The 26,636-nt window shown below is 39.5% G+C and overlaps 1 protein-coding gene across 7 annotated transcripts in view; it reads left to right on the top strand.

Moving 5' to 3' along the window:
- Positions 1 to 26,636, top strand: part of oxr1a (oxidation resistance 1a) — an 89,064-nt gene that overhangs the window by 45,686 nt on the left and 16,742 nt on the right. For 4 of the 7 annotated variants that reach the window (XM_037274837.1, XM_037274835.1, XM_037274839.1 and 1 more), the window contains 4 exons: positions 10,844 to 10,926; positions 15,159 to 15,266; positions 17,220 to 17,333; positions 21,257 to 21,259. In XM_037274837.1, coding sequence (XP_037130732.1) covers positions 10,844 to 10,926; positions 15,159 to 15,266; positions 17,220 to 17,333; positions 21,257 to 21,259 — 308 coding nt within the window. Of the gene's footprint in view, positions 1 to 2,764; positions 3,098 to 10,843; positions 10,927 to 15,158; positions 15,267 to 17,219; positions 17,334 to 21,256; positions 21,260 to 26,636 lie in introns of those variants that run through there. The other 3 variants (XM_037274838.1, XM_037274840.1, XM_037274836.1) reach the window with 3 other exon arrangements.

Here is a 26,636-nt window from a genome sequence, read left to right on the forward strand (position 1 = left end):
ATCAGACTAGATGGAGAATGTTGGTGTCAAATGTATTTTTTTGCGACATTTGAAAACATCATTCAAAATTAGGAGACTTGACAAACATTTCCGGCTGTCACTTTAGTGACACCAGTTACACTTATATAACCACACTGTTGAATAATTATTCCCCCAGATGATGTGGTGAATCATTGTCACACGACATTTTTTTTTTTTTCTTCCATTCATGAATATTTGTGTCCTGCTGTTAAAGTGGAAAAACATGCTCAGCTGCTGTAGCGCTGACAGCTTTTGAGGTGAAACCTCACATCCCTGAAAAGGGTCTATGAAAGATGATGGACGAGATGTCCGGATGTCTTAGCCTGCTTCTAGTGCCACCTCAATGTCTTCATTGGTCATCATCTTGTTAATGGCTCTTGTTTCGGCCGCAGGATAACAGAGCAGAACGCTTGTGAAACACAGAGCACTTTTCTGTGGTCTTCTAGGTTACACTCCAGTTAAGAGAAAAAATGCCACGTGAGATCTCTCACATCTGAGAAAGCATCTCTTTTCATCAGATGCAACAAAGTTCCCTTTTAGGGGATTTTTAAAGACTAAAATACTACTGTGTTCATCTTAATTTACCTAACCACTGATCTTTACTGCTACCAGTAGAAAGTAAAGTCTCCCGTGGCACCTACTGTATGTTTGTTCCGTAAGAAAGATGTTCCTTTTGTCAGGATTAAGATGCAGCCTACCTTGCTCTCAACTTGGGAACTGCTGAGATAAACATTTATTTCCCAGTGCTGCACTCCTAGTTGATGACAAAGCATCACAAACAAGACCCCCTCGAGGCTATTGCTGGCAGCTGTGACACTTAGTTCAATATGGATATTTGTACAGCAAGATCTCAACACTTTGAAGTGATTCAAAGTATTTTTCAATGTTGCGCTTTCACGTTAGAAATGCCACAATAAAAAGAAGTGTACATTGTAATACTGCATGAGTCATTATTATGAGTAAAAATATATATATATTACAAGAAAATATTTAATGATCATACTTAATTAGCGACTGATTGTACTGTAATGTTCAGCGTTTATCGGAGAATTCCGACACCAAAAATCTCATAACATTACAACTATTTTCGTAACATTGGTGCATTTTATCAGAGATTTTATTAACTCCTTGATATTTATTTGCCTGAAATCAATGAATCATAACTCAATAAAGCAGGTCATCAGTTTATGATAAAGTTAAAGATACCATTTTGAATTGGCTTCAAAGTCTTTGTCACCACAAGAAATCTATATTTGAAAAGGAGAGGGGGGATCCGACTCCCTTTGTAGCTGTTACGGATGATTTGATGAGCACTCTGGGCAGCAGTACAGCAACACAATATATTAGGCAGCTCCAAAGTTCTGTGGGATGGCACTGGGCCAGTGTGACAACAGTCTGATTACACTGTCCCAGTGTAAGGTCAGAGAGAAACACAGGGTGAGATGAAATCTTGTCACTGCAATTTAATGTGATTTAACACATCCATAGTTTTTCCACCAAAATGATTCAAATCTCAGTATTGCCCATCCATGTATGACAAATCACTGTGTAGTGATTTTTTTATGTTGCTTGAGGAGGTTTAGAATACCTTTTTTTATTTATTTTTTTTTATTTAATGAAACGAGGTAAATGGGTGTAGTAATGTCCACGGTAAGTTAAAGATGCCCCCCAAAAAGTATGATATAAATAGTAGTGCTGTGCTGTGCGTGTGGTTAAATCATTCATGTGCAGCACTCTCTTCAAAAGAGATGATGCTTGGATATTGGCGCTCAAAGCTTTTAGCTGCATTGATCTATTGACATTTATGGCGTATGTTGTATGTGTCCCATGGACCTTCTGACATTGATTTGTCACGGTTAGATGGTCTGTCACCACAGTACGAGCTTTTTCTGATGTTATCAGTGATATTATATTGTGTGTTAAACAGCCATCAGTTTTTGGATCTGTGAGAAGCATTGGTTGGATTTTTTTAATTTAGGTTATTTAGTACTAAATAATATTGGGTAGGAAACAACTGTAAACATGATGTGCCTATCATTTTTTTTTAAATACATGTATTCAAATGAGAATGTACAGTTACATTTGCAGTGGGGTTATATTGCATAGGGGTAAAGGTAGATGTGAGTTGTATCCTTTCAATTTTTCAATTTGATCTGAAAATAACTTGTAGGCCTTCAATACTCACTGTCTCCAGCAGATGGGGCACATTAAGTATTGAACTTGTTCTTGACTCAACTCTAAATCTTACTTTTTCAATTATTAACAGCCATCTCTTGTCTTTGATGCCATGAATGAATGAATACGTTTGTGTAAAGTAAAGTGTCACTTTTTGTTCACTTCCTGGAGGAATAATATTTGGATCACTAGTGATCAAACTTTAGTAGTAATTTGCTGAATTGGATATTTTTAAAATCCATCCATCCATTCATTTTCTGACCCATATTTTCCTCACGAAGGTCGCGGGCGTGCTGAAGCCTACGATTTTTAAAAACGACTCGTAAAAACTAATTACAATTAAAACCAATCTTTGTGATTTTAATATTTTCTTGCAAAATGATTTTTTTTATATCACGGCAAAAACCCAGTCTTTGAAAAAAATAGTGTCAACAACAACAGAAGCACTGACTGTACCTGTATTTTATTGAAATGTGCATTGCAGTATGTACTTGATGTTTTCCGTAGCCTTTTGCAACACTGCGTAACATAGCTGCACGGTCTCCACTCGGGACAGCAAAAACTGTGCGTTTATGTCAGTGTGCGCATGTGTGACGTATGTAGTTCCTGTTTAGGAATGTGTGGGCTGTCTGAAACTTTGAACATCAGCATTGGGGCTCTGATCCAAACGGTGGATGATCGCGACGTTTGCAATAATCCCAAATAGTTCCTAGTAAAGTTTTGCAGCAATTATGGACTACCGCTACATACTCTCCGTGACGGGAAACGGCGCAAGGGCTGTCAGGGACGTGATTACCCAAAGACTGTGGTCTGGATTCGGCCAAGAGGAAAACGTTGGTTATGACCCACAACTTACTGCGACAGTGCTAAATTACAGCACCGTTCACTCCAAAACGGGTTGGTGAGACGCTACGCTTTTGTTTTTGCGCTTTGGATATACTTTCATGTTGCTCCACCACCAATAACTTTGAACAATGTGTTTTATTACAACTTGTCTTTTGCATGATAATTGTTCGGAGCTAATCTGCGCTTCAAGTTTCGTGCGCGTTGACAAGATGACAACTTGTTGACAGTTGCTTCCGCCCACATATATTTCGCCAAAGTTTTTAAAGGAAGTTACTGTACACACTGCTGCAGTCTCACTCGCTAGATAACACGTGGATATAATCATTATACTGCACTGTTTTTTCCCTTTGGTAAAAGAGACGCGTCTTAAAAGACCGTTGCTGACATGTTACGTCGTAAAGAATGTTGACGCCCAGCTGACGAATTGTCACTGTCAAAGAAACTTTCCAGTGAAGTTGGGATGTTGGGTAAAAACGTAAAAAAAATCCTTCCCAATCTATATTCCGTTGAATGCACCGCAGTGACAAGATATTAACCTAATGTTTTTTTGTTTGTTTTTTCTCAACTATTCCCTCAATTTGAATTTGATATCTGCATGTTCCAAAAAAAGCGGCATGTTTTTTATTATTATTATTATTATTAATAATAATAATATTATTATCATTATATCAATATGCATTTGGATCCTGCAGCGGAGCACTATTGTCAACACTTTGAAGTCTTTCCCGTTCTTGCTTGATGTACAATTGAATTCCTCAACAGTCTGCAGCCTCTGTTGTCGTATTTTGTGCTTCATAACATGCCCCACAATGGGAGACGGTCTGGGCTGCTGGCAGGGCGGTCTATAGTAATCACACTAGTTTACTATGAAGCCGCAATGTTGTAACGCATGCAGAATGTGACCTGGCATTGTCTTGCTGAAATAGCTGGACATCCCTGAAAAAGATGTTGCTTCCAAATAAGATGGACTTCTATGAACTATCTTGATAACTAAAGATAGAGTAATTAAGCATTCAACAACAGTGAGTGAGAAGAGACTACATGATATGGAGAAACGAATGCTAATCGCTCCCCTCATGAAATGCAATCTCAATAGATCAAAATAAATGCTTGGGTGTACAGTATACATTTCACAGACGGTTGTCTGGAATCGCATTAGGGCGGGGCGCAACCAGCTATGAACAGCAAATTAGTATTACAATATACAAGTATAAAATCAGACAACAGATACATAAAACACGGTTGAAAATTGAAAATGAGTCAGTTAAGGGTCAGTTCATCTCAGATGAGCTTGTCAGGCAGCGTTTCTGGATCATGTTGATATATGGCTTTTGCTTTGCATAGTTGAGTTTGAACTTGCGTTTGTGGACATAGCAGGCATTTGCATTGTTGGATTGCCTCAACTGTAAACCTGGAAAGGAGAAAAAGATTTGATATTGTGGTGATCTTGAATTACACAAGATATGAACAGAGGCACTTCTTCAGCTTGCCCGAGGAAGAGGCTCTTGAGCAAACATTAGCCAATAAACAACTGCACGCGGCTAATAGAGTGGAAAAAGATGGGAATAACGAAACAGAAGTCACAGTACAAACAAATGAAAGCACCACACACAAGGTTAAACACACACAACCGCTAGTCCGAGGTTACGTTAACCATAAACACATATTAGCAACTATTTACAAATTGCTGCTAAGTGCTAAAGATGCTGAGATGTTCAGCACCAACTCATTCTTTTGCAACAATATCTTGCACAGCATACATTCAAGGCACAATGTCATTAGCAGCACAGTGACATCATAGTTAGCACATTTCCTTCATTATAAGGCTGCAGCTCACAATTATTTGAATTCGATTTATGTGGATTATCAGATAAAAACAGAATTAATTTCCACCCCTTTATTAAAAATCACATTATTTCAAATTGGTTGTGCAGAAAACATACAATTCCAGGTGCAGAATGCTTGTGCAATTTCCTAACTGTGAAACAAACCCATTGACATGTTACAATGGTTGCACTTCTTCCCCTGTTAGTCAAGAGGACACCTAACTGAGGCATTTAGAACATTTTAAATCAGCTTGCAGTGCATACTCAAACTCCATGCAGCCTGTGAGTCGTGTCCTCAAGACTAATGGCATCTTGTTATTTTTCTTCACTAATGTGCAAGCTCCAAAGCCTTTCAAGCTCAAGTCATTGTCATGCATGACACGAGATATTTTCAAAATCTAGATTTGCATGACAACCATAAAAATGACCTCTTTTCACAGGTTCAGGTTTTCTGTACATGTGAGCATACCCTACAGAACAGCAGCCGTAAATCACAATCCCTTAACAGGATCCTGTGCTGCTCGCTCAATAAGAATATCTGATAATGCAGGGTTGTGTTTCCCATAGCTGAGCTCATCACTTCTGCTATTTATTGGAGATGTAACCTGAGAGGTTAGTGTTGGTGCCGAGACACTGCGTTGCCAGTGCTCGCTCCACGAGGAAACAGTACGGATGAAGATGCATTTATGTACCAAAAAAAGTGCACAGCATCGAAATATGTTGAGTTTCTCCTGAGGCAACGAGTTCATTTACAGTATTGTGATTTAGTACCAGCAAAATATGCCCTAACTGTTAAATGTACAGTGCAGATCAAATTCATTTTAGTTAAACTCTTTCTATAGATCCCTTACATATATTGGATCACATTCAAATTTCAAGCTTTATACAGGTATTGCATAAAATCATAACATTGTGAATACCGTCAATGTTGTAAACTACTGGTGTCCAACGCTGCTAATTAACTCAAAACTGCCCAAGGATTTAAATGGGCTCCGAGTCTGGTTTAATAGCCTCCAGAATTATGAGGAATATTGCTGACTTGACAAATGTCCAGAAGACAGGCAGACATTCACTAACATCCAACCTCTGCAAGGAAGTCGAGTCACAATTGGTTAGAAAATTTGGCTGTAACCACAGTTCATTAACCAAACACTCAAATACGTTGGGTAGAAAGAGATTTCCCGTCCAATGTGGGAATATTCATCAATGAAATCCCTTTGTGTATGATGATATTGCTCTTGTCATGTGGCTGCAGAGCACACACTGTACATTCAGAACTGTTATACCTGTGATTTTTTTTTTTCCCTCATCCTGTGTGTAGTCTCTCAGAGTTTGGAAGTCGTATGACAATTTTAATATCTTGCCATGTGCTCCAGGCTTTAGGTGAACTTGGGTCAGTTTGGTCCAGGTTTTTTTTTCTTCTTCAATAAAACCAACGCAATTTTTGGTGGTTTTGTACAAATAATGGGTTGTTTTGTGCAACTGCGGTTTCACCGTCTTGCTGAAGGACACTTCATAGGGACATGGGATTGAAACCATACATACCCAAACACCTGAGCCAATTTGTCTCATATTATATTCACAAGTGGACTCAGGCAAAAATGATTGTCCTGTAATATTCTAAATTATTTCAATGAGTTCTTTGTTTTCCTGAACTTTTGCTCGAACCATCCATCTATCCAATTTTAGTACCACTTATCCTCCTCAGTATTAACCCTTGAAAAAAAAGAAAAAACTCAGTGTGTAGTGAATTTGTGAGTTCAACTTTTTGCATTAGAAATAAACAAAGTTCTCCATGGTATTCCGATTTATTGAAGTGCATCAATCAGCCTGTAAAGTTAGATTGGAAACACCCTCATGTCTCATTTATTCCTGGGCCCAGGCCCCCATCGCCCAGCTGTGACTTTGGTCACACAGCAATAACTGTAACATCAAATGTATGAGGATTCACAATTAGAATGCATGTGACAGTAAGCTCAAGGAATACATCTTCCTTAGGGCGCTTCACAGACGAATAAGCTCTGCTCTAACATTTTTATCATGATTTGTGTAAAAAGCAGGTTTTTCCAATAATATACACCCAGAAAGTAAAAATAACCTCTTCTATAAGCCAATGTGTGGTCTTTGCCTTTATATACAATACTTTTACTCTCACAGTTTCAACTTAAATGTGCTAGATTTGCTTTTATTAAACACAATTTGTCTTTCTGACTGATTCATTTATCTATTCGCTTTCTACACTGCTTCTATTACTACTTTTAGTACATACAGTGATTCAGTCAATTGCATTGGTAACCAGCAGTGATGTGCAAGTCACAAGTCATAACCGTCAAGTCACAAGCAAGTCACAAATCGATTTGCTTTGGGCAAGTCAAGAATTTTAAAGTCCCATGACATCTCAAGTCAAGTCCTATGATGAGTCAAGTCCCAAGTTAAATCACCTTGAGGGTTGTTGGTGGTCTCCCACCCAAAGGTTGTGGGGTTCAGTCCTGAGCTCCTGTAAACATGTCCTATGTGTAGGTGACTGAGGAGACAGTTTTTAAAGTGCTTCAAATACAGTGCGTTCCTTGGAGGTTGAATTATACAAATAAACTAGAAATGCATTTTACACGCCAAACAACTTAAACTTTTTTACCCCAATGAATCTGATAGCAAAACTCTCAATACAATAATTGTCCCCTTTTACAGGACAAATTGCAGTTGAGAAATTTAGAAAGGGTCTCGTCTGCGAGCTAAGTAAAGAGTCCACCACGGAACTCACCACTTTTATCCTATTTATAGTTTTTATTGCCAAAAGACACTCAGGATCAGTGTCCTTCCTGCAGTCACAGACATGATGACATAGTCTAAGAGGGCATGCTGCTCCTTAATGAAAGGTTTGACTAATTTACTGGCTCATTCTTGAATCATGTCAGATTCTCGTCTTTCACTTTCATCCTAATTGGAATACAAGAGTCCATGTAAACCCAGCTACCGATTGGCTTTTTTTTTTTTTCTTTTTTTTTTTTTTAAAGAACAAACTTTAACCTGCCGTGATTTTGCAAACTGGGCCCCTTTCACACTAGAGTCTTGGTCTGCTTCTCCATGGCTCAATGGCCTGCCGGCTGTCTTGACGTAGTATCAGAAGCATAACAAAAGGGTGGAAAGTTGCATCAGAGTGTTAAATGAACACACCAGACTCACTGGCCTAGGGCTGTTTATTTTGAAAGCAGTTGTCACTGTTGGAGACACTGCCGCTGATGTTGACATGCGTCTCATCTAAATGGTTAAAGCCTCAACGGCAAGGGCTCAGCTTAATAAACGTCAGCTCTTCCGTTAATCCGAATTTGCCGGGGAGACTGAATGTTAAAGCGAGCTATGAAATCTTAAACCCAACACAAAGTCCAATTCAATGTTCAGTATGTGGAGCATGATGAGACTTGAGGGTGAATGCTTATTGTGAGTCAAATGTCAAAAACTTTCACAGAGAGACATATTACTGTTTAGTTTGTTCTTATGTTAGGAAGAGTAGTATTAGTTGATGGAGAACGACAGCATTTATACATCCACATTTTTCAAAGACATTCACCAAAGTGGGCTATTGCTTTGGCTGTGTACCCATTTGCACGACAGATGTGGCTTCCCACAAAGAGATGCCATAATTAAAATGCATGGCAACGCCCAAGTGTATTTTTTTTTTCTCAGTTCACCTGCAGTTGCTAAGAGCTATAAAATACACTCTTAAACAAGCCGCAGGGTTTTTGTTTGCAGGCCTCTTCTAGGGAACACAGTTTGTTAGTCATGATATAGTATTAACTAGTATTAGCACGACACTTACTCCTTGTGACTGTAGCCGAGAGCTTTTAACTTCCCAACTGCTAATTTAAAAATAACAGCTGGGGTATGATACATAACCAGCAGGCAGGAAAAACAAGAGAGCAGAGGAAAATCTGCTGTTTTTGTATTCCACCAGACCATGAAGTAAAGTTAGTCACATTGGTGTTTTTGCTCATGCTTTTTTGTCATTGCTATCTACAAAGTGCACGGTAACTATAGCAACCATGATTCAGCTTGAGTCATTTGCCTGACAGAATTAATATTTTGAAAGTTTTAGTCAGTCAGTCAGTCAGTCAGAACATCTAGTGACTAGAAAGAAAGAAAGAAAGAAAGAAAGAAAGAAAGAAAGAAAGAAAGAAAGAAAGAAAGAAAGAAAGAAAGAAAGAGAAAGAAAGAGAAAGAAAGAAAGAGAAAGAAAGAGAAAGAAAGAAAGAAAGCCATCCATCCATCCATCCATTCGTCCTTCCTATCCCATCCCATGGGCTCATCACCTGCAGGACGGTGCAAGGAGGTTCGATGCACTTATGAGCTAGGTGGTGGCTGAAGGTGGCAATATTGGCAATACAATCCCCGGAAACAAAGGCTGGCTCTAAAAAGATGTGGAATGTCACCTTTGTGGTAGCGAAGTAACTCGAGCTGGCTTGCCTGGACGCAAGTGCACGGATTGTGCTCCAGAACCAGTCTTCTAGAAAGGAGTTGGACTCTTTCACCTGCCCTTAGTGGATGACGCCAAGTAGGCATCGGCATACTTGATGCTCCCCTGGGCTTGGTGCCTGGATGTTAGATTAGGGTATCTTCTCTCTGCCTTCCGGTGGGGGGACAGACCGAGAAGCACAGTTGCAGTTTTGAGAGGGGGAAAGAAAATCACATTACTTTTCCAAAATGTTTCAGCCCTACAGAGTACCTTGCTGTTTTTGGAGTCATTAGAGGGAGTGCTGGAGTGTGCTGCTGTTAGGGATTCTATTGTTCTACTGCAGGATGTATGGCGTGGTCTGCTGGCAATGTGGCCGAATAGGGAATTCTGAAATCAGAAGTAGTATCAACTCCCACCCTCAGCATAACTTTAAGCACATCCCCAGGGGAGTCAGGGGCATTCAGTCAAATTGGCCATGTTCCGTAAAGGCATTGTTGAGGCAGCCTATTGGTGTGGTCGGTGTTTGTCGTCGCAGCAATCTCCAGTCCCCTCTGTGGACAACTCCTTCAACTTTATAACGTACCTATTGGGACTTTTTGGCTTCTCAGACATAAAGGAATTTAAAGGAAATGAGTCTACACATTTTGGGGAAAGTTGCAGAAACAATGTGATAACCCGTGTAAATTGTTCGGGTGAATTAAAAGAAATAAACAGCAATTGAATGAGGAAGTGAGAAAGTACTACAAAGGCCTTAATATAGTTGACACAACCTTATCAACACTACAAAGATGAGTGGATGGCCACCACAAAGCAAATAACCCTCAAATTAGTTTTTAGGACTCAGGAGTAGTATTTCAACCTTATTTTCCTTTGCCTCTGTCAGCCCCAAGTTAGAGATAAAGATGAGCCACTTATTTTTTTACGACCTCCCAAGAGTTTTATTCCAGCATGTTTTAATTCCAATGCCTAAGGATTCCATCCACTCTTCTTTCTTCAACACTGTTCCTCCACACATCCTTTTCTTCTATTGTCACACATGCATGTCAACATTCACACTATCAGTACATTCACATTGCTATATCCAGACGTAGACATATCCTCCTCTCCTCTAAGTCCTCTCAACTTTGCATCCAGCGCGTGGCTCTGATGGAGGTTACCCTGGTCTCCGCCGTGAGAGGCAGTAAAGGGAAGAAGGCGAGCTGAAATGCTTCCAATAGCTGTCATCGCTCTGTATGGTGAGCTAGAAGGAGACAAAAAAGAGAGAGTGGCAGAGGGGGACAGCATGAGAGAGCTCGTAAGAGCACGTGTAGAAGCAGAGCGCGAAGCAAAGAGAGCGAGAGGGAGAGAGAGAGAAGGCGAGAGCGAAAAAGCTGTCCGGCGCTCACATCTCACATCGCTGGCTGGCTGGCTCCCTCCCTGTTGACGAATGAGCTGTCTACCCACGGGGCTGGGAAACGGCAGCTTGTGACAAGCTGGCGAGAGAGGAACATGAATGTAACGCGTACCTTGCCTCGCCTGCTTACAGATACCGGCCAGAAGAAGACCCCTGAGAAGAAGGATGGGAGGCGCATGTCGTTCCAGAGACCCAAAGGCACCGTCGAATATTCTGTGAGTAGCACGGGAAACAAACAAGCTCTTTATTTGTGTCATGCCGTTTGGTGGCTCTGACCATCTCCTGCTTGCATGGTGTTGCAGCTGCTTCGTGTGTGCGTCAGCTGGTGGTGGTTTCTGCTGCTCAGACTAGCTTTGCTGGGGATGTTTATGTTCACCATGTCTAACCATGCTTGCTAGCTCATCACTGAGCACAAGACGGGATTTTGCTTTTTGCATTTGCAACACGTGTACCTGAGCCTCAAACTGTTTGTGTGTTTTTGCGCCGACATTCGGGAAGAAACCAGACTGAAAGGTTGTGGGAACTGTGTTAAACGACTTACTGCACATCTTCCTCACCAACATATCTAAAAAGAAATGGAAAATTATTAATACTTTTACCTTTCCCGACATGGAATAGATACCGACTGTTAGTTTTTCCATTCTCTCTGACAGATCGACAGCATTCCACCACATAGCTTAGCTGCGCTTGCCAATGACCTTCCAACCGCATTGTCATTTCTATCGATTTGAGCTGTTGTCTAGGGGCAGGGTAGGGAAGTGTTTGTGGGGATCTCTTGTTCTGAAAATAGAGCTAGACCCTGCTCTGCTTGGTGTTCTTGAAATGACCCTCAAATGCAGCTGCAGTCAGACAGATCTTTCTCACCGCTCTCCGTGGCAACAGTGAGGAGTAGAATCACTCGGGCTCCGCTCATTCCGTGTCTGTCTGCTGAAGAGAGCAAATGCATGGTAAACTCCACAAAACAGTTTCCTAACCTTAACCCGTTAACTCTCACTCTTCGGTCTCCAGTATTTGTTTCTCAGGCTGTTTGAACAGGTTTGAACAGAAATTGGGGATCTGGTCCCTTCCTTCACCTCCAAGTCTACCTTTCTAACGTGTCAGTCATTTGAGTTCCGAGACCTGCTGATTGACAAGGCCCTTGCAAAATGATTTTGCAGCAGTTAGTGGCAAAAAGCACTGTCATGGCCCTGACATGAGCAGCAACACTAGAATTTATATGATTCTTGTCAGTCGCTCTTTTCTTTTGTACAGTTCATGTTCCTCATTATTACAACCCTTACTGGTTGTTGATAGTGTGCCAATGATTGTTACCTGTCGCCAGACATGCAGCCGCAACTCCAGCAAGACACATCAACAAGGAATTGTGCCTTGCAGCCTCACTTGCATTGTGATGGACACTTGTGAGATTGTTTGAGAAACAGCTTTATCTTAAACTCATCTCCTGAGCCGATGAGCCAGCTGGATGCCTTTCCCTATTTTGCTCTCCGATAGATAACTTTATAATCTATCTCCCAGCTTCTACAGGAAAATGGTAGGTTTCCTCTTATGCCTCCTTATCGATGCCATCTTCCGCCCTCTCCCTCGCCCTCTACCTCACACATGGCTTTCTCTTTCAGCCCCTTTTTTTTTTTTTTTTTTTGAGAAATAACCTGAACAGCTACAGCCCATCTGTCTAGACGCTGACAACAGCAGTCCATTCAGTTTTGTCCACCTATTGGCTGACCTGCATCCAATTAAAAAGTGTTTGAAGTCTCTGGGAACAAATGAGATGGATGAGACAGAAAGATGCCAACATAAGAAAGGCAAAGAGTGGCACAGAGGCGAGCCACTCAATGGGGGTTCTCACTCTAGTCATCGTCTGCCAGAGATGGAGGCTTCTCAAAGTCAAACTAGCTCTGAAAGACATCACATCACCATGGTCCTGTGATGAAGGTTTCCTGACATGTTGCATTTCACCAGAATTAGTTGTCAGATAATGTGTTGGAAAGACCATTAGATTTTGTTACAACTCTACGTTGATTTGGGGGCTGAAGTTATTGTTAACTGAATATTACAAGTGGAAGAGGGTGTCACCAAAACTGCAACTTCAAACTAGTTCTCTAAACTACACCAAAGTGTGTTAGAATTCCTAACATAATTATATAAATGTATTGAAAAGAAGGACAATAACATGTTGCCATCTTAATTTTCTACGCTTGAGCTTTTCTTTTAGTAACTGCGCACAACAATATATTATGATAGCACCCATTCTGAGCAACTCAATTCTTTTCAATCATCTAGCCACAGTTTTATTACACATTTTGATTCCAGGTAAGGTTTCAGATTTAGCCCTCCCAAACTGATTCCATCACAGCCTTTCTCCTTGTTGAATGCTGCAGACAGGACAAATGAAAGATATGGGGATTCCAAGTATGTTGTGACTTCTAGTGGTCTAAAATTAGATCTGTTCTTGGAACAGCAAAGATGTAGTTGTACAGCGCATCGTACCATTCAGTTACTAATGACAAAGTCACCATGGCAACTGTCATGCCATGGTTTGGATTCATCCATCATAAAATTAAGAGCAAGAGCAATGGTTTCTTGTATATGCCATTATGGGTGATAAAATTTTACATTCTACTTTATTTCCAGCTGGATTCACTGATTGTGTCTTATGGTTTTGCCGCTTGCGCTCCTTGCACAGATACTGCAACCTAATGTTCAGACGAAGATGCAAACAGGGTCCTAAATAGAACCGAGCCAAATAGCATGAATCTATCTTCTTAAGCTTTCAGCAAAGTGATCATTAGTTAGGTGCTAGTCATTTTGAAGATGGCTGCTACAACCTCTATAGAGGGATAGATGGCACCCTAACAGGAAGCTTAATTATTCATTTGAATGACGAGCAATGCTCATTATTGACCTAGGGGGGAATCAACTATCTCGGCTCACTCGACCACAGAAATCGAAAATTTCTGCCTCAAAACTATCATTAATAATATTTAAAGCATATTTGCAACAACCGGAACCAAGGGTTGACCCCTTCCAGGTTTACTGCACGGTCCGGGAGCAGCAGACATGGAGTAAATGTAAAATACGTCCAAGGTTTGGGATCGTCTTCAACTTAAAAAAAAAAAAAAAAAAGTTTTCTGTAATTTACTGCAATGTGGAGCTGGTGGATCTTGCAGACGGGAAGATAGAAATGACCACGTGCAAACCGGCAGATGCCTACTATTCGACGTTATAATTCAGCTTTGGTGCTTTTTCAGTCATCAATGGTTCTCAAATATTGTGATGATTGATGAGTTGTTGACTTATCAATTAATTGTGATAGCGCTATGATTTACTAAAATTAACAAAAAATAAAAGTGCCTCACTCTTCCAAGTTCCCATTCTGTGGCTCTCATATGGAAAATATTGTTTATGCTCATACACAGGCATAAAAATGCAAAACACACCTATAGAAATGTAGTCCCATGATGGTTGCACTAAAACAAATTACCATTAACCTGTCCTAATTAGGCCATCGCTATGCCTGTGCTGCTCAGGGCTCCTCTTCCCTGAGCACACTTTTTGTTTTTTTTCTCTTACGCCACATTTTTCACAGACAAGGATATTATTTGAATTTGTAGAGGAGAACCTCTCACCGGGCATGTTACTGGTTCGGACACTTGCAACATCTCTCTGCTGTATGGTTCTTAACTAGGGGAGACAAGCAAATGCACTTGGGTCACTGCAGGGTACAGAAGCTGATGGCTGGGTGCAAGCAAGTCTGTATGATATATTGAACATAAGGAAATTTGTTTACACCTCTTAATGCGGTTAGGTATGCCAAATTGACTGATAATCAAATATTCATTCAATTTAACTGGAAACCTCTGCAATTTTCCCACCTTATCTGAATCTGAAATAGCCAAAAGTTACATCTTACATCATTAATTTGTCTTTTCTTCTCTTTCTATTCCTTTTACAAATATTCATATTGTCACTGCCCAATGAAAATTCCATAACGCCACTTCAGGGTTGTTTGGAATTTTTAACGTAATTTGATTCTTTGTTATTTGCTGAGATGGCAAGAGTACTCGGATGCTACTAAAAATAGTGATGGTGCCTCTGTGAAAACAAAACAAAGTAGAAGAGCTGACTACTTCAGAGAATAAAATATACAAAAGAATACTCTAAAATGTACACAAATAAAAAAAATCTGTTTATTCTCAACTGTATTTACAATACCAATGTTCTTGGTTGGTTCACTAGACGAATGGACATTTTACGACGGTCTAACTTGCCTAACTGCAAACTCAAAATAAAATTACATCTACACAGTAATGATTGTCAAGATTGTTTTTCCCCTCAGCCTTCTGTGAGCGATTCCTAATCTATGTTACATAAAGAAGTCTGTTCATTTTTGTGGGAACGCCCTAAAAAAAAGCAAATATTTGATTTCCTGTCCTCTCTTTTGGTTCAGGTGGAATCTCGGGACACATTGAACAGCATTGCACTCAAGTTTGACACCACACCCAACGAGCTGGTTCAGCTGAACAAGCTGTTCTCCCGGGCAGTTGTGCCTGGCCAGGTGTGAACCGCCGTGTATGCCTTCACCATTATTCTTAGCACCATCTTTATCACTGTCTTGTAACTGGAGCCATTCACCAACTTCCATAAATGATCTTCTCAGTGTATGCCTTTCACTCATCTTTTTCTTTTCTTTTATTGGTGAACTAGTAATGTTGGCGCTCTAAAGCGGTCATGTTACCTGTTTATCACTCACCTTTCAATAGGAATCATATTGATGATTATCATCACAATATTCCTTGTCAGAAAGGCTGAAACATTGTAGATTATTTTGTGCATTTTAAGCTTGTAGTGGCCTCCTTAAACCCCAGAGATAGAAAGGTTCACAGAATGCACACTATAGTTGGTACCTTGGTTTTATGGTTGCAGCGTTCGGTTCGGTACAAATAGAATTTTAGAAAAATCAATTATGTCTTGGATTATTAGGTTTAGAGTGATTTTTTTCTGTATTGTTGTTATTACTGTATTGTTTAGTTTTTTTCTGAATCAGAAATCCATTTGTTCATCTATCCATGCCAGTGGCATATAGTGACAGGCAAAGTAATTAGATGCTCTTTCATTGGATGGTTGAAGGTACAGTGAATTTATACATCAACCTGTTGCCTTTTATTCAACAGTATATGTCTTGGCTCCCTGCAAATATATCAGCTTTGTGTTTAGCGAAAAGCAAAAAAGGCCAAATTTCAGGATATTTTTGACTCAAGCGAGACAAGTTTATTATTTCAGTATTCAACCACTGTTTGATCTTTAAGTTTGGTGGTAATTGTGAGAATATAAAATAGATGACTTGGCTGAACAAATGTATTTTACTCTTCTAAATAAAAGTTATTAAAGTGTTATATGATACGCATAGACTGACATGCCTGTCCAAACATAGTTATTTGCTGATCCATAAAACAGACTACACCACCAGAGACCTTGCTTTGGAGAGGTAGGTTGGTCTTGCTGTCATCTGTATTACGTGAGTCATGAAGACACTCAAAAAATCTAATGCCATTTGCCAGTCTTAATTTTGTTAATACATTTAAATTTATAGCATACAATTGGAGCTTATTTCAGAACAGTAATTGATATTTATTGATATCAATTTGTTGTTGCAGGCCTAGTTAACTTCCAATTACATCACTTGAAATTTCCCATGGTCAAAGCCATCACAGCTAACTGTCTCTTATACCTGTCGCCAACAGCATGCGCAATAAGATTAAGAGTAAGTAGGACACAATTTAGCACCGGCTATTTCAGATCTTAATAAAAGGTCACTGTCTTAGTAAATCACATGCAATTCACCCACCAACTAGCACAAACACACAATTTAGCATCCGCTGTTTAGGACCTTAATAAATCAGGCCTGAAATATACGCCTTAATAATAAAGTGCTCCAAATCCAAAGATTGAACTGAATACATGTTTATACTGAACTTTGTAGTGGCTGAGTATTTTCCTTTTCATATCATTTCTATCACAATCCAAGAATCCAAATCACAACTCCATTTTATCTTTTTCCAGTGTTTGCATTCATATTTGTTTTCATCTTTTAATACATGATTGACAAAAAAAATAATAACAGTATGTATACAGTATAAAATTGATGACTAAAATAAAAACAGTTAAATCATAATTTCCAAAGATTAAACTGAGACAAGTGGACTGAAGTTGTTTTGTTGAAGTTTTAAGGTGAAACGTTAAACCAGTCCTATTGCCTAGTTTTAATATTTATGAATTGCCATGTTCTGGATAACCAAGAATTGAGCCATAACACCATAACCTATCTGACAACTGACTTACTGGTACATATTTTTTTCCCCCCTAAATCATTCTGGGTATTTTTGTCATTTTCATCTCATAAATGATGTAGTTAGGCTTTGTTTATATAGGCATACGTCCTTCCTGATCTACCCTTGGGCATGTACCGATACAATGTCTGTGTAAACACAGACATGTGTTGTGTTTGCAGGTATTGTATGTTCCTGATCCTGAGTACGTCTCCAGTGTTGGAAGCTCCCCTTCCCTCAGTCCCATCAGCCCTCTGTCCCCCACCTCCTCAGAAGCTGATTTAGAGAAGGTGACGGTATGTTGACCAAACCTTTATCGCACCGTTTTCATGCATAATGAAAGTATTGGTCACCTTGAATGTTGAAAATGTTGTATAGATGAAATAGTATGAAAATCGCATCACGAATGACTCATCATGACCAAAATGGTCAAGCTTATCAATATCCCTATATAGCACAAATAGATTTATAACCCCCCCTCAAAACAAATCCACAGATACACTTTGAAATCATTGCAACAGGTTTTATTCAAATCATACAACAACAAAACGAAAACCAGCAACCTTTAAAACTTAAAAAATTGTAAACGGTAGCAACCAAAAATGAATTTCTGTGCATGAAAAATCCTACAAAAATTACTTAAAGTACCACTGAGACAGGGATGATTAACAGAAAAGATGCCTTGCTGGGTGGTTAAAAAAAAAAAAGATGAATCAAAACAATGTATATATTTATTCATAAAATCAAGTTCAAAGTCATCCCCAAATTGCTGTCTGTAAATAATAATGTATTACCCTGTAACTGACAGCTGATGTGTCTTGAATTATTCTTTTACGTGTATGCTGTCAAATGTCAGTAAACAAGATAACGCCCTTAGTTGACAAGACAATGACAAAGTATGGTGTTGACCCGAAGGCACATGATAACATTGGAACTCAGAAGCAACACAGACCTCTCTGTCTCCAGCTTGACAACAACCTCTATTCGCAGACACAGATCATAAATGTCAAAATTCTAGATGATGTCATGTTCTCAAGGACACAATAAGACAAGTGGCGCTTATAATTCCAAGGACAGAGCAAACAATGTTTTTCAAAAATAGCATGCACTATATGTGTAATAAATATACAGCATTCAGTATTTAATTAAAAAATATATTCTTCACTCACTGAATATCTTTTGCTTTTACGTGGCAAACTTATATTCTACGCCTTCAAAATTCCACTTAAATGTTATTTTTGTTTCTTCGATTTAAAAACGAAGCTAGTGTTTAAAATTCGAAAAGCTCTTTGAAAGTTTTTAGACAGACTCGTGAATATTGCTATTCATCCAGGTAATTTCATTCTCAGCACTTTAAATAGATTAACAAGGCTTGGTCACGACTGCACCAACCTCTTGAATGTGATTTTTTTTTTTTTCTTTTTTTTTTAAAAAAAAGCTCCGTTCTACATTATTATGCTCCGTTTTAACTGCATGGTACCTACACTGCGTACATCCCATGAAGACGTGTAAGTGGTGCAATGGGATGATCCGCGCAGGCAAAAAGTGCACATCTGTGTGTCTTTTCTGACTCAAGCACAGGGGAGAATATTCTCCCAAGTGAATTGAGAAAATCTCTTTTTGCACCGTTGTGAGAAAACGCGCACTGCTGTTATCATCCTTCTCCTCCACTCTTCTAGTTGCGTTTTGACACCTTCTTGATATGACCATTCCTCTGTCTCTTTCTTGTCAGCTCTCAAGTATCTCTTAAAAACAATGTTCATACTGTATACTACTATTCAAATCGTGCCTATGAGAACAGGAGCGCATTCTGCAGCCCTCCATGGGCGGGGGGACTAAACTGAAAAGCTGTGAATGCAGAGAAATTACACCTTTTAAAGTGATGCCATGTCAGATATTTAGACCAATGAAAAAAAAACGGTAGAGCAGCAATTATTCCAGGAAAAGGAAGCGTGCTTTGAAAAGCAGCATTTCCCCATCTCATGGATTATGTGTTTTGTTTGGTAGAGACCTTCGTATAATTTCAGGAAGAAACTTAATAACACCCCTTTTTTTAGTTTTTTCGCTACATTTTAATTATAAGCCTTTCTGGGCCTTATCATAAGTGTTGCTTTTAAGATGTGTAGTACAAGTGCATTCAGCCAACCTTTGCTTGCCTCTTATTAAGTTATCAATGTCAAAATAGTCACATCGGAGGATTTTGAGATCCTATTTGAAGTTAAAATGCCTCAGCTATGTTTGGATAATGCACAGGTGTGCCGAGTGAACCCGAGCTAGAAATGTGAGCACACCCAAAGAGGTAGTAAATTTTGCACCTGCAGGCATCTAGTCTATTGCAAGGTGCCGTTGAGTTGCCCGTGAGGACTTGCTCATGCACGAAAACAAACACAAGCCCAATGTGGGTGTGTTGTTTAACTAAGGCAATTGTTCATCATGTCATTTATTAAAGAGGACCATCATCTTAAAAACAAACACTTGTATGTCACAAATCAGGAAAATGGTGCTGATATGTACATCGGTTAATGAATTAAATTTTGTTTGTATTATTTCTTAATTATAGGAAATGGGACAGTTTGTATCTATGACAGATTATAGCCGTGACATATCGTAAATGCATCCGAAATGTCTCTTTCTGGTTAAAAGGGAACAACAATGTTAGGACTTCATGAAATTTTGATTGGCACCCATTATGATCCATTTTTATTTCAAATAAATATTTCAAAATATCCCTGCAACAAAATCAAAGTCAAAGTCAAAAGTCAAAGTCAGCTTTATTGTCAATCCCTTCATATGTCAAGACACACAAAGAAACCGAAATTCCGTTTCCTCCATCCCACGGTGACGAGACATACAAGTAGGCGACACAAAACAAAAACAAGAATGCCCAAACCATAAATAACAAATAATAAATAAAATAAAATAAAATGAGCGATGAAACAAAATTGTGCATTTGCCTCAAATGATATACAATATTTGGCATTTGAAGTAGCATACGCAAAATTCCCTGGGAGGATTAGATTTAAAAGATCAATTTAGCATGTTCAATGTGTTTCATCAAACATGAGACAAATTGAGTCGGACAATTTGCGTTGGTTAAAGCACTACAGCTGTATAATATAACAGCATAATAGACAGGCTAATAATGAAATTAGCATTGTTATTGCGGTAATCTTAAACCATAAAACCAGATAAACACAGCAGTAACTGAATGTAGAGCAGTACAAACATGCACACAATCTATCCTCGCTACTCGCAGGGGTTAGGAGACCAAGACTACTTGCAAATAACAAAATGTAATAACCCAAGGATGTTTGCAATTTGCCTATATAAATAGTTTAAAACCTTTATCTTGAATTTACTTTCCTGACATCTACTTCTTTAGGTCTTCAAATGGTGTCTTGGCTCTTTATTTGTGTACTATTGTGCAGGTTATGAGTGAGTATTTGTGAATTATTATGTACATGTCTTTTTTTTATGTCATTGAACGGAAGGAAAGAGGGAATTGTAGCATCTTTGTAGCATGGTGCCTGCGGGGCTGTCGGTATTGGCAGCTAAAAACAGCACATCTTGCAGGCATGGATCATTGGCGAGCTGTTCATGTGCACGCATGGAGGACTGGCTGACTTTGTATCTGCGGGGCTTGCTGTCATTGGATTATTTGGCAGCCACCGGTTTGTTGGCATACTTGCTCTCTGGTCATCTGGCATGCCCTCTTCGTCCTGATATTGCCATACACTTATGGACATTTTTGTTCATGGGCACACACCGAGAAGCAAAGTATGTGTTGTGGCTCACCGACTACTGTGACCTTCACGATCCAGTTTTTAGATGTCGCTGCTCTATTAATCTTTGATGGGGACTTTGTGATTTGGCTAATTTAGCTATGATGTGACGTTATCATATGGCCTGCAAAAAAATACTATGGTGACATTGACTGTCCTGTACTTTATTAAACTATGTAGGACACAAGTCATGCGTTGACACGTGAACAAAATTGTTGGAAAAATCAATAGTGGTCATAGCTTGAATGCAACAAAAATAATGAGTAAATATGAAAATAATAAATTAACCAATGAAAATTAGATACCGCTTTTGATTTGTAGTTTCAACACAATTTAAAAAAATAAATAAATAAAAAACGATATTTTAATATTTTGTTTCACAAACCTTTGAGGCAGTAACTGCAATCAAATGATTTTTGTAACGTTCAATCTTTCAGATGGTATTTCAGCCTAGTCTTAGTGAGCAAACGACTCCGGTTATCTCAGCTTTGAAGGGTGCTTTTTCCAGATGGCCTATTTTAGCTTCTTCCACAGATGTTCAATGGGATTTAGATTGGATCTCATAGAATGCCACTTCAGAATTGTCCAATGTTTTGCTCTTACCCATTCTCATGTGTTTTTAATTGTAGGTTTTTTTTTTTCATTATCCTATTGCAAGACCCAACCTTTCAGACATTGGACACCACATGACTAGAATACCTTAATAGTCTTGAGACCCAATTGTATCCTGCACAGATTTAACACACTCCTGTGTCTCTGTGCTGCACTTTGACCAATTGTCTGGACTTTTCACTTGGGACCATCAGCATTGTAACGTGGTGTAGTTTGCAGCATTGTGAAATAAATTGCTATGTATAAATGTTCATTCCTATGTCCACCATTATCTAAGCCTATTAGAGAGTTTTGGAAACTATAAAACTATTATATAGCATTTTTAAATGGTGTGAATTATCTTGGTGAAATGATCTCCAGTCAGCATCGGCCCCAAAAATACCATATCAGTTGTCCTGTCACTGTTTTATTTTATAACATGCAATAATTTCAAGAAGTGAAAACACAGCCGAAACCTGGCATTTGTTTTCCTACATTCATCAGTTCCTCTTACGTGCAGTCATGTCCTAAATGCTGGTGAATCGACACCATTCTTATCTTTTTCCCTCTTAAACGGCACCACAGTTTATATAAAAGTTAAAGAAAACATGCATGAATCACAACAACTTAGCAAATTAGCAATATTTTTAATACTTGGTTGTTATTTCTTTGCATTAAATTACAGTCTGAAGTCGAAAGCATAGGCAAAACCAGACACCGGATTTCATCCCTGGTGATGCTCTGCCAGGCCTCTACTGCAACTGTTTTCAGTTTTGTTTTTAGGAAGTGAAATGCTTGCTCAATCGGATTTCAGGTCAGATGATTAACTTGGCTATTGGTTGTTTTCGCAGTATGCTTCTGGGTCATTGTCCATCTGTGCTGTTAAGCATTGTCCAATGAGTTCTGAAGCATTAGGCTGAAAATGAGCTGATAATATTGCCCAAAACACTTAAGAATTCATCCTGCTGCTTCTGTCGGTAGTCACATCATTGATAAATACAAGGGAACCAGTTCCATTGGCATCCATTACATGCCCACCTGTCCAACAGCTGAGCAGCCAGTTGTTGGTCCCTCAAAAATTGAGCGGTACATAATTTTTGTAATTCCTACACCGTTCACCTGATTTGAAGGTAAATTGCCTCAAATTAAAGCCAAAAGTCTGAAGTTCAAGCACATCCATTGTGCTGTTTTTTTAAAACGAAAACACAAATAATAAATAAATGCACACACATATAATAATTAGGTAAAGAAGACCAAAAGTGATTCTCACTCGGGCAGCTGCAAATTTCTGTCCAACAATTATGACTTAAATCAAATGAAGACGTATTGGGTGATTTTTATCTCAAGGCACTGCTATCCCTATGTCGGTTTGTTTGTTTTCCAGTGGATAGACTTACAATGTGTACTTTTATTATCACCAGTGGTCAATTGGATGACCAAAGGAGTAACCAAACAGGCTTAAGGATTACAGAATATAAGTGTGTTGTCTTTTACAAATAGTGTGAACATTTTTAGTCCTCAATACATCCACTTTACAGCCCTCCTGTGAAGTCTGGCAGGCTTAATTACACATAATGTAAGTCAATGTTGTTTAAGCAAAGATATATTTTGACATCTGCAGAGGCCTCTTTCAGCCCAGGTATATATTTGATCATTTAGAGGGCAAACAGTTTTCTCCTGTCAAGTGTACCTTTTCTTGTTTTAACTTGTTGGTTTCCAGCTGGAAAATCCTGCTCCCTTTTATATTTAACCATGGAGGTGGAACGTTAGCTTGAATGAGTCATTAGGAAGTAACTTGCTAGTGAAGTGGAGCCAAGAAGTGCAGTTGTGTGGGTGAGTTGGGTTCACCATAAGTGGATGACAAGCCAGTAAAACGCAGACAAATTCCCATAGCCATCGAGCTCATGTGGAACTCTGGTTCCACAGTTTGCAAAAAACATTGACAGTAGCTGATTTCTCAGATCAGAGATCAAACTCTGTCTCTGGCAACAAATGTCACATCGTTGTAGCATTTTAGAGCTTTTTGTTTTCTTGTATTCCCTGGATGCAGAAGGCTTGTTGTGGTTGTAAGGGGTGGCCAGGTCGTACTGCTTCTTCCACTGACTGTCAGTGTGGGTCAGTATTGCGGATACTGTTTGTCGACTGCACCAGGAGACAATGAGGGGGAAATGCGTGGGATAGTGTCAGTAGAACAGGAGATAGTTGCTGAGGGCTATGACTCTCCAGATCTCCTTTGACTCTTGATGCCCTGCCCAACTGTTTCAAATCCCAGTTCACGAGAACTCCCACACAATCCTTCTTTACTGTTTTTTGTTTTTTTTCCTCATTCCAAGCACGTTTTCATGATGTCCTCAGCCAATGAGGTTATGTTTACATGGTCCTTGACATCACTGACAAGGGTAAATGCACAAAAGTGACATTTTTATTGTAATCACATGTTTGATGTCATTTTGTCAGATTATGTAAATACGAATGCTGCAGCACTTTTGGGATAGCTCCCCCATTAATAACAAATGAACAAATGTCTTGGTATTGAAATGAACTGAAAGTTGTGTTGGCATTTTTGAGTTACCATGGGCTTTTGCCCCATCCCTGAATCCAAATGTAGGGCTTGAAAATGGTAAGCGCATGTGCTGTCCCAGGTAAGGTTTTGGCCTTGGACCAATGTGCACCATCTGTAGATTCGTTTCTCTTCAGTCTTTCTTATACTTGCATGAGTCTTTTTTGTCAGTTGCTAAAATGGTTATCACAATCTGGTAAGCATTTTTGCCGTTATCATTCCATTACTCCTCCTGTCTTTTTCTGTCTCTTAGCATCAGTGAATCTTTCCAGTTCTATTCTCAAAACCTATGCATCTATTGTCACATCCTTTTTCGTTCTAAAGAATCGTGAGAGGATCCTCTTGTTATTTTTTGTGCTGCTCTGCATGGCAGTGTGGGCGGCATTGTGGTGACTAATTAGCACGACCACCTCACAGTTCAGAGTTTGTGGGTTCGTAACTAGGCTCCAGCTGTCCTGTGTGGAGTTTACATGTTCTCCTTGTTTATGTTTGGGTTTTCTTCAGATGCTCTGCTCCCATATTGCGTAAAATGCATGATAGATTAATTGAAGATTTTTAAAGTGAGAAATTTTTTGGTCTATAGGCATGGGCCGATATCAGTGTCTGACAGTATGATAAACGTCATAGTATTAAATTACAGCTCTTAAATGAATTATTTTTAAATATTTGAGTAAATAACACTGGCGGGTCGAGAAAGTTTTCGAGACAGCAGAATAGACAGTGGTGAAGTAGAAGTGCTGCTTCCTTGATCTTGATCTTGGTGGGCAGTCATGGCAGGTAATTGTTGCAATGGCAGTGATGTTGTTTCTGCGAGGTGCACAGCTTCCTCTACAGTACAGTTGATGTAATGGTGTCATGCTTTGTTGCAAGTAAAATTTGCCCTGCAATGTCGATCAATGGCAAGCAGTGTCAATCACCTTGACTTTCTCTGAAGCAGTACAGTGTTGCAGATCATCCATAATTGCTAGTGATGTCCTCCGTTGCCAGCTTCAGACCTCAGTAGATCCGTGAAGTAATTTAAGGGCCCTAGAAGTTGGCAAACCCTCATCAGTGTGCACATCACACTTTGCCATAAGATACCATGAGCTGAACTGCACAACAGGCCTGCTGCTGTCTCAGAATCATTTTGAAAATGGAGCTCATCACTACATGACAAAGTGATTGCTCAGGAATGTTCTGTATTGACTGATTCTTCTACAGTTCTTTCTTCCTTTTTCAGCTGCGATAGAAATCCTGCACTGTATGCCATCATGCTTGTAAATCATTGTCTATTGTGATACTAGACAAATGTTCTACTGTGATGCCCCACTCGCGCAGCATGTTTTCAAATACTTCTAAGATGTTGTCAGCAGTGCGGTGGTCCTCTTGGGAGAAAGAAAGTTGTGAGGCAGGAGGACTTCAATTCCCAGTCTGGAGAGAGGAAATGCACTGTGAAGCTTATGTATGATTCTCCATTGCCAGTCCAGTTGTTGCAGAAAACCACAAACCTTTTGACACATGGGCCCTGCGTCCTGTGTACAACTTTCATTTTGCATGTTTTTGGCAATGACATATGCAACATTGTTCAAGTCTTACCGGTCATAGAAAACCTGGGCAGCTTTAAAAAAAACAACGTAATTTTCAAAATCGTGTTATACTGTGGAACTGGTAACTGGCCCATGCCTATTTTTTTTGTCTGTGCCCTGTGGTTAGCTGGCATCCACTCCAGGATGTACCCTGCCTCTTTCCCATTAGCTGGGATAGGATGCAGCACATCCCCAAGCCTAACGAGGGGTGCAATATGAATGGCTAGTAACGTGGATAATTTATTTTCACTTATGGCAAAATTACAGCCCCCCTGCCCCAATTGGTCAGTGAAGGATGTATAAATCTTAATGCCAAAGTTCTGAAATGTGCAGGAGATTCATACAAAATCATCAAGGTGAACAATTTGGGGTTGATTTAAATTGAGATGGTTTGTTCTTGTCCGTAGTCTCTGCTCTGCTGAGTGCTATTTCTGTTTCTCCTTCATTGTCAGGGCATTTTAATGTCTTCTGTATCTCTGTATTGCCAATCTGTCACTCTTTGCACAGTTTTCACAGTAATCTTAAGTGACAATTGTTTATTCATTCAATTCCATCCTCCAAAATGGTGCTCAGACAATTGCCATCGGGCAATTAAATCGGACATGCCTCCCTGTGGCACAGACGATGTATGGCGGGGGGGAAAAAAACACCATTCTTCCTTCTGTCTCAGCCCATTCTTCCTTCTGTCTCAGCCCAACAGACAGCACCTGTGCCAGATTGCAGAATTACATTCAATGTTATTGATCAGGAATGGACAACTGGCTGTATGTGGCCTGCAACCATACTCAGAGTGGCCTACTTATTAAACCCTTACATTTATTTGTTTTGTTTGTTTTATTTTGAAAAGATTCCTCCACTAATCAGGCCTGTATGGTGCAATGACCATACACATGCCACTCCTATTTAGTAAACGGGACACAGCAGCCCAGCTGGAGTTTAGCAAAAGGCACCTGAAAGACTCTCAGAACACGAGAAAGAAAATTCTCTGAAGATTCTTTGGCATGAATGCCAAGCGTTATGTTTGGAGGAAACCACTGCTCATCACCTGACCAATACCATCCCTGCAGTAAAAGCAAGGTGGTGGCAGCAGCACTTGTCAGG

Source organism: Syngnathus acus, chromosome 16 (assembly GCF_901709675.1).
Source record: "Syngnathus acus chromosome 16, fSynAcu1.2, whole genome shotgun sequence".
Classification (NCBI taxonomy): Eukaryota; Metazoa; Chordata; class Actinopteri; order Syngnathiformes; family Syngnathidae; genus Syngnathus; species Syngnathus acus.